A 7565-nucleotide genomic window follows, 5' to 3' on the forward strand; every position below is an offset into this window, starting at 1 on the left:
CCAAAAGAAAACAGAAAAAAAAATAATAACTGAAACTGTCGATAAACGATAAAAACAAGAAAGGAAATCTTCCTGAAGGTTTCAGGAAAAACATTCACAAAACGTTGCCTCATTCCCTCACGAGTCTCCAAAATGGCCGTTGCACAGACACTCAGCAATGAAGAAATAATTCATTTTTGACCAAATTAGCTCTTTCCACCAAATTGCCATGCTAGCCGCGTCCCTTCTAGGCGTACTGCCTGACCACAAACCGCCGTCCGCCGGGTCACCTGGAGCCCTCCGCATCGCTTGTCACCAGTGACGTAAACTGGTTGCCAGTGGTTCCTGAACGCTGTGCCCGTTGGGCACCTGGGCACCAGTCCCCTCTCTGTGTAGTCCCCTGGGTTTAGTGAGGTAGGGCTGCCGTGCTCCCTGTTGCTGGGGACAGCGCTGTGCTGTCCAGGGGCAGGGGAGGGAGGGAGGAGGGAACCCAGGAAGGTGGAGGGCCATCTTGGAAGCAGGGGAGGAAGGCAGGTGCCCGGGAACTGGACCCAGGAGTGCCCGCAGGATGGGGGATGTGACCTTGGGGGCCGGGTCTGAGCCTCCCGCCTGCTCTCCCACCACGGACCACGTGGCGAGGCCACAGGACAAACACTGTGCGTCTTTATGTGTCTCCCTCCACCTTCCATTTCCCTCGAGGATTTGGAAAAATTGTTTTGAGCCAAATACGCTAGTTTCTTATGAGTTAAATATAAAACCAAAACGTGTCAGGGAACCGTGTTGCACCCTGCCTGGGGCCTCCTTTCCCCGGGGAGAGTTTAAGAAACACGGGTCAGAAAGGTCTCGGGTTAGTAGATGTTGCTTTGGAAGTTTTGGTAAAATGAAACCTTCTTCTCCAGGTGGACTGGAGCGTTTATTGTTAGAAAATTGTACGTCGTCACTTTCGAAGCCACTGCTTATAATCTGTGCTGTCTCCCTCTAGACGTATTTTCTCATGTGAAAAGTGTGTCAGTTGACGACACTGTCCTAAAGTGATTTTGTTCCCTTCCTGAAAAGTGATATTGAAATTTTCACTGAATGAAGAGTGTTTGGTTTTTAATAGTGTCTTTTTTTTTTCTTTCCTCGTTAGCCCCCAGAGTTAATGCTGAAAGCACTTCTAATAGACAGGTAAGTATGTTCTCTCTATTTTAGCGTTAATAACTTGTTTAATTATAGGCAATGAAAACTCGGGGTTCTGGAGATTTGGAAAGTAAAGTGCCTTCCCAAAACAGGAGAAGCCACGTTTCATATACATACCCCAGTGTGGCCAAAAGAACCTTGCAAAATTCCATCAGAATCATCAACTCGTTAAATCATCAACTTAAAGATTTGTCTTAATTTTTTTTTTTTTTTTACTCTTTGAAATTTCATTTTGTTATTTTTAGAAAAAAATGGAGTCCTATTGTTTTGTGGAAATTTAAAAAAAAAATAATTGTCTGGGATTTGCAACTTATATCTTAACAATTTGTTAAGGAGATCACAGGGACAGGAGACCCTCTGGGCGTTCAGGTGAACATTTTCTTTTCATCTGGGGATCGTAATGAGACAACTCTTCTGCTCCAAAAGGGATTTTCAGCCTCCCCCAGTGTGTGTTTAGACACATGTTTCTGTGTTTCTGAATCCTGTTGTCTTCACACGTGCGGGTAAAGTAGGTAATTGTGTGGACTCTCCCCAGCATCCCAAGCCACACCCATCGAAGTCTAGAATATTTTCCAGAGGGCAAACGTGAGTGGGTACGTTTCTCCCTCCCTCAAAGCCACGACAAAAAGCCTCCCTCCTTAGGACCGCTGGCCCATTCATAAAATCAACGTTCCCAAGGCATGTCCTGCATCTGGTGTGGGTTTTAAGCGGAGCCGTCGAAGGCACACCCTAGATGTGATTGAAAGCCAATTTTCTTAGGAAAGACGTGTGATACGGTTTCCTTTGTTTAGCGAATGTTTACGGCTTTAACTTTTTAAGTCCTACCACAAGTCACCTCCGCTTTAGAGCCAGGCTGGTCTGAAAGCAGTCACCCCAGCCGAAACTCCCGCGGAGTGTTGTCATTACCCAGCGGTGACGATGGCCACGCGCGCGGTAAACTCGGTTCAAGACGCGAGCCTCCCTCTTCAGCTATTTCCCAGGAAAAGAAGCCGGAACAGCCGCTCCTGCTGTTTCTATGGTGTCGGGATGGCTATACTGACTTCCATGCCTTGGTTACAAGGGCTGTTACTGTAAACCGTGATTCTGGGATTAAGTCCCTTGCGTAAACCAGCTGTGGCTTGCACGTGATGAAATAATGGAGGGCCGTAGATCTTTCTTTGAGGAATAAAATATTTCTGAGCGCCAAGATCTTTCACCGTCCGAGTAGCCGCAGACAAGAAGCGTTAAACAAAGGGGAGCTAGGAGGATTCAGGGGCCCGTAGTTATCCAAGAGCGAGGCGTCTTTCCTGATCTCTTCTGCATTTCCCGGCAGGATTCAGACACGATCAGAGCAGTGCCCCCACGCCGACGTGGACGCGGGCCAGCCTCGTCTGCTCCAACAGTTGTGACGCGTTTCCGTAACTGTGAAAATACTGATGGTTTATCTTCGCCCACAACTAATTAAAACAAAACTTCCCATTAGCTCAGACGCGGGAGAGACACTCTTTTTGTTCTGACCACCTACTAGTGTGTTTATCAGGGGAGGAGAGGCAGCCTGGAAGCCTCCTAAGTGTTTACGTGGATTATTTTAGATAACCAAACAGGAGCATGGATCGATTTACACTGGTAGGAATTGATACACTTGGGAAGACAAATCTCGAAGACTGTATCTCGCTTCTCCTTTTCGTTCCAAATGGCTTTTAACTGGCAGTCGGGGTGCAGGATGGCAGTGGTTAGGAGACAGACTTTTCAAGTTGCATTTCTTCTCGAGAGGTAAGTTAGTACATGGAAAGGATGAAAAGGAAATTTCAAAAGTCAGTGATGCCTTTATCAAATTTGAAGCATGAATTAGATTCTTAAAAGTATTGGGGCGCCCGGGTGGCTCAGTAGGTTAAGCGTCCGACTTGGGCTCGGGTCGTGATCTCGCGGTCCGTGAGTGCGAGCCCCGTGTCGGGCTCTGTGCTGACAGCTCGGAGCCTGGAGCCTGCTTCCGAGTCTGTGTCTCCTCCCTCTCTCTGCCCCCTGTGCCACTCGCGCGTGCACGCTCTCTTTCTCAAAGCGTGCACGCTCTCTCTCTTTCTCAAAAAATAAATAAACGTTAAATAAAAAACTAAAAATAGTTATCTTGTATAACAAATCAAATGACGGGAGGCTGCAGAACATTGAATATATTGAATCTACTTAAAATACTTAAAGCAAATGCTAATTTTTCTCAGCCAGTATGTTTCTCCTGATAGTCCTGATCACTGGAAGGGAGAGGAGGGTCGGAAGTTAACGTTGGCATCGTGTCTTTGTTAATCCTTATGCCCAAAGTGATGGAACCAGCAGTGGTTTCTGTTGCATGCATTTAAAAATACAATGCAGTGCGATACAATAAAACAGAATACCAAAACCTGTTATTAATAAATCACGATCAGTGCTAGGAAGAAAACTAAACTAAACTAAACTAAAAGTAAATAAACAGAATACCAAAACCTATTATTAATAAATAACGATTAGTTCTAGGAAGAAGACTAAACTAAACTAAAATAAAAGTAAATAAATAAACTGAGCCTAACCCCTAAAAAAAAAAAAAAATACTGCTTTACCCCTGTTGCCGACAGGTAGATTAACGCCAGCCCTAGGAGGCAGGCTTTACTCCTCACAGATGAGGGATGGAAACTTCCTAACCATGTCTCTATTTCTGTCTTTTTTTTTTTCAGCCAAGAAAGCAAGGGTAGCGGCTCACACATCCAAGGCGGTTCCTGGACACGTGGGAGACTCCCTCACCAAAAAGCAATTAAAAAAACCCCAAAACACATAGTATTTGCACTTTGTACTTTAAATGTAAATTCACTTTGTAGAAATGAGATATTTAAACAGACGGCTTTAATCTGTGAAATGGAAGGGCTGGCTTCAGAAAACTAATCACATACAATGTATGTGCCCTCTTTTGGCCTTGGAAATCTGCACTTGGTAGAGATGTATCTTGAGTGGCTTTAGGCTTCATTTCTTTATCCTGCACATGCTGACGTAGTAGAGCTGTGAGCCGCGGCCCCGACCCCCTGCCCTCCCCCCCACCCCTCCCCGGCCTGGGCAGCCGCCCCCCACAGGCCATGCTGGCGACCTCTGAGGTCCGCTGTGCCTGCGGCGTCTTCGAATCTGCGTCGGCAGCTTCCGCAGAAGTTTGCAGTCCTCTGCCGTCCTGTCCTCATCACGCCCTTAATGAGCGCATGGGTTTATTTGCTTCTTGGGACTTTGTGTCGGTGTGTTTTGCTGTGCCCTCCCGAGATGGCGTCCTCCCGATGAGCCAAGCGGGCACCGCGGCGATGCGCGGAGTCTGGTCAGTGCCCGTAGGGAAGGCCGCTTCCAGCCTGGCTTTGGGGGCTGCTTTTCCTTCTCGAGCTTCGGTTTGCGCGTTGCCTTGGGCTCAGAGTAACCACGTGGTAAAATACTAGGGATTGCCCCTGCCGGCCCGAGGCAGCCGGGAGAGGCCCGGTGTCCAGAGAGGCGGCTTTAGTCCCGCGCCCCGGCCAGCGCTGAGTGCCCTGCTTCTGTCCTGGCACGTGGCCGCTGCCCACCGTGCCCCGGCCGGCGCTGGGCGTCCTGGGAGGTGACCGGTCACCTGAACGACTCGGGAGCACCCCCCACAGAGACGGCTCAGCCGGCGTCCGCCGTAGCCGGGATGCTGGTCTCGGCCGGTCCCCTGCTCCCGCCTCGTCCTTCTCTGTGGCCTCAGGGGCACAAGGACGTGCCCATAGGGGATCCACCCGAGTGGCCCTTGTGAGAGCAGGTCAGGAGCTGAATGCCCACGCTGTGAGCAGCGGGGCCGGCCTGCGGTGCGACCGTGGGCACCCAGAGCTGGGCCCCGACACCGCACGCGTCCGCTGGCTCGACCGAGCCATTTGGAGGCCGGGCCGACAGCTGTGGGAGCCGGGTTGTGATCCCGTTTCGGCTCCAGCTTTTGGTTGGAAAAATAATCTCCGTGGCCCCAAGTCCCCCCGACGCACGTCATGTAAGACGATCTCTGTGCATGTGCATGAAGATATTTTGTGAGGCTTCTTACTTATTTAAACTGTACGAAAGTAAAAACCGAAACTTTGGAGCCCCAAAACCAGCTTCGGTGTCTGTCACGTTGTTTAAGAAACAGTTAGGATCCTAAATTTATTGGATAATCTTTGATATTTCTGAACTTTGGATTTAATCATTTTTCGTAGATTCAAATAAAATATGCTTTCCGAACTCTGCTTGTGGTGTCTCCTTACCAGCAAAGCACAGCCCTTTAGCACTGCTTAGTCCCAGAGCTGCCTGCGGTCAAGAGGCAGAGGCAACGGTTCTTGGCCCGAGTGAGCGATCCCGGCCCTGCCCCTCTGGCTGTGTGACCGGGACGCGTGACTCCAACTTTCTGTGCTTCCGTCCCCTCCGTAAGCCGGGGCCGGTGGCCGTGCGCGCCTCCGGGTGTGGCTTGTGTGAAGGGCGCAGGGCCCCGGCACAAAGGATGTGGGGTTTGACCCTGTCGTGTGAGGCAGTCACTCGCACTCAGTACTGACTGAGCGCTGAGGACCCCGCATGCCGCGCGGCCAGGGCAGACCACGGCAGGAACAAGGAAGGATCTGACATTGATCGAAGCGATCGGTCAGGTCCCACAACTCTCCTTTCCTCTCCAGTCCCCTGTTCCGTCCCAGGCCAAGCCCTCGTATTTCACTGGGACCGTCGCAGGGGCTTCTGACGCGGTCACGCTTCTCCCACAGTCCTCTCCTCCCTTCTGGTAGATCCCGTCTTGCACGCTTTTTTCTCTACTCAGAAAAGAATGAAAACTAATAGTGGCAAGTCAATTGTGCAGAAATGGAGCTAGGAGACGCACAGCCAGCCATCCGGAAGCTGGGGTAGATGGGGTGGGGCCTGGGCGGGCTTCTGGAGCAGGGAGGAGGGGCTGAGGCCGTCCCGGGAGCTGCAAAAGCTCGAATGAAGGCCGGTCGCGAGAGGAGAGTCGAGGTGGGTCCGGAAGGGAGTGAGCCGGCGTGCGTGGCCTGAAGCGGATGGTTCTCATCGCCAGGCACGGAGACTCCAAATCTAAGACGGAGCTCTCCTTCCTTACATACCTCGGGCAGCTGTTTTTAGTGACAGCCGCCTCCCTCCCCAACCCTGCCCGTGTTTGAAAACAGTCTCCTGCATCCTTGTCAAAAACTCCCGAGTTCGAGACTTTTCAGAAGTGTGCTGACCAACTCGGAAATCGTGCCCATGAGTGTCCCACCTGGAACTTTTTTTCAGTTATCGAGGTGAAAGCTTTTTTTGAATCAGTGAAAACGACTGATAGAATCACGAACTGCCAAGCGGACAGAGACCTCGTGCAAACCGCGGAGCTCCCCCAGAAAGTGAGAACGCACGTGGCTCTAAGGTCAGGGCCTTGTGGTGTTGGTGGCGATGGCGGTTTTCTTCTGAAACACTACATAGACCAAAACTATCAAAAGCATTTTTGACTAGCTACTTAGCCATTGTTGGTATTTCCTCACTTAAAAAGTGACGTTTGCCATCTTTTACTAAAATGCTGGGAACAAGCAGCCCTGGAACGCCGTGGCTTAAAACAGCCCTTGTGCGTCCTTTTTCATGCTCTTGTGCCGGCCGGGGCAGGGCAGTCTAGTCTGGGCTGGGCCCGACCTGCCTCTGGGCCTCTCACACTGGGTTGCAGGTCTGCCCCATCCCCTCGGCGTGGGGACCACGTCAGGGGCGTGTCCTCGCAAGGCTGTGCGTGAGACGGAGCGGGCCTGGCGGCGTGAACCCGTTCCAGCCTTAGTTTGTGGCCCGTCGGCCCGTGTCTGCTGCCGGAGCCCATCTCGGGGTCGGAAACGAGTTGCGGGGCGGGGAAAGGCACGGCTCCCAGCGAGAGGTCACGGCAGCGGGTGGGGGTGGGTCCCTACTGGGGAAAGGGAGCCCAGCACCTGGTCTGCACTCTAGAGGCGCACACGTGTGCCCTGAATCTCCCGTGGGCAACGCTCGGTGTTCAGAGGCGTAGCAGAGCGTGTGCACAGGGGATGCGTGTCGGGGTGCGACGTCAGACGCGGCGAGAGCTCAGACCATGCTGTCGAACAACCACACAGAGCTGAAGGCTTCCCCGGTTATGGACGGTGTGACCCGTTTGGTCTAAAACGGGCATCAATCGAAGGCATCTTGAACTCAAACTTACGGGTCAGGCTGGTTTGTATCAAGTGGGTCTGAGCGTCCCCCTGAAAGAAGCATCAAGGACAGGGAGGCCCGGATCCGAAGCCCAAGGGGGAGGCCCGGATCCGAAGCCCAACGGGGAGGCCCGGATCCGAAGCCCAAAGGCACACAACAGGGTACAGATGGCAGGTGGTTCCTACAGAAGGAAACTCACTAGAGGTGGAAACGTGGGAATCTTCTCGTTGGGAATTGACTTCATTGGTAAGAAACAGAGGCTAGGAAGCCAGGTC

At 51.7% G+C, this 7565-nt stretch overlaps 1 protein-coding gene across 4 annotated transcripts in view; it reads left to right on the plus strand.

Annotated features, from left to right (window-relative positions):
- The window catches only part of SMOC2 (SPARC related modular calcium binding 2), a 165702-nt gene extending 160344 nt beyond the window's left edge, over positions 1 to 5358 (plus strand). For all 4 annotated transcript variants that reach the window (XM_047859996.1, XM_047859997.1, XM_047859998.1 and 1 more), the window contains exons 12-13: positions 1109 to 1146; positions 3840 to 5358. In XM_047859996.1, coding sequence (XP_047715952.1) covers positions 1109 to 1146; positions 3840 to 3857 — 56 coding nt within the window. In that variant the 3' untranslated portion in view covers positions 3858 to 5358. The remainder of the gene's footprint in view (positions 1 to 1108; positions 1147 to 3839) is intronic.
- The last annotated feature ends 2207 nt before the right edge of the window (positions 5359 to 7565 follow it).

The sequence above is a fragment of the Prionailurus viverrinus genome, chromosome B2 (genome assembly GCF_022837055.1).
Source record: "Prionailurus viverrinus isolate Anna chromosome B2, UM_Priviv_1.0, whole genome shotgun sequence".
Lineage (NCBI taxonomy): Eukaryota > Metazoa > Chordata > Mammalia > Carnivora > Felidae > Prionailurus > Prionailurus viverrinus.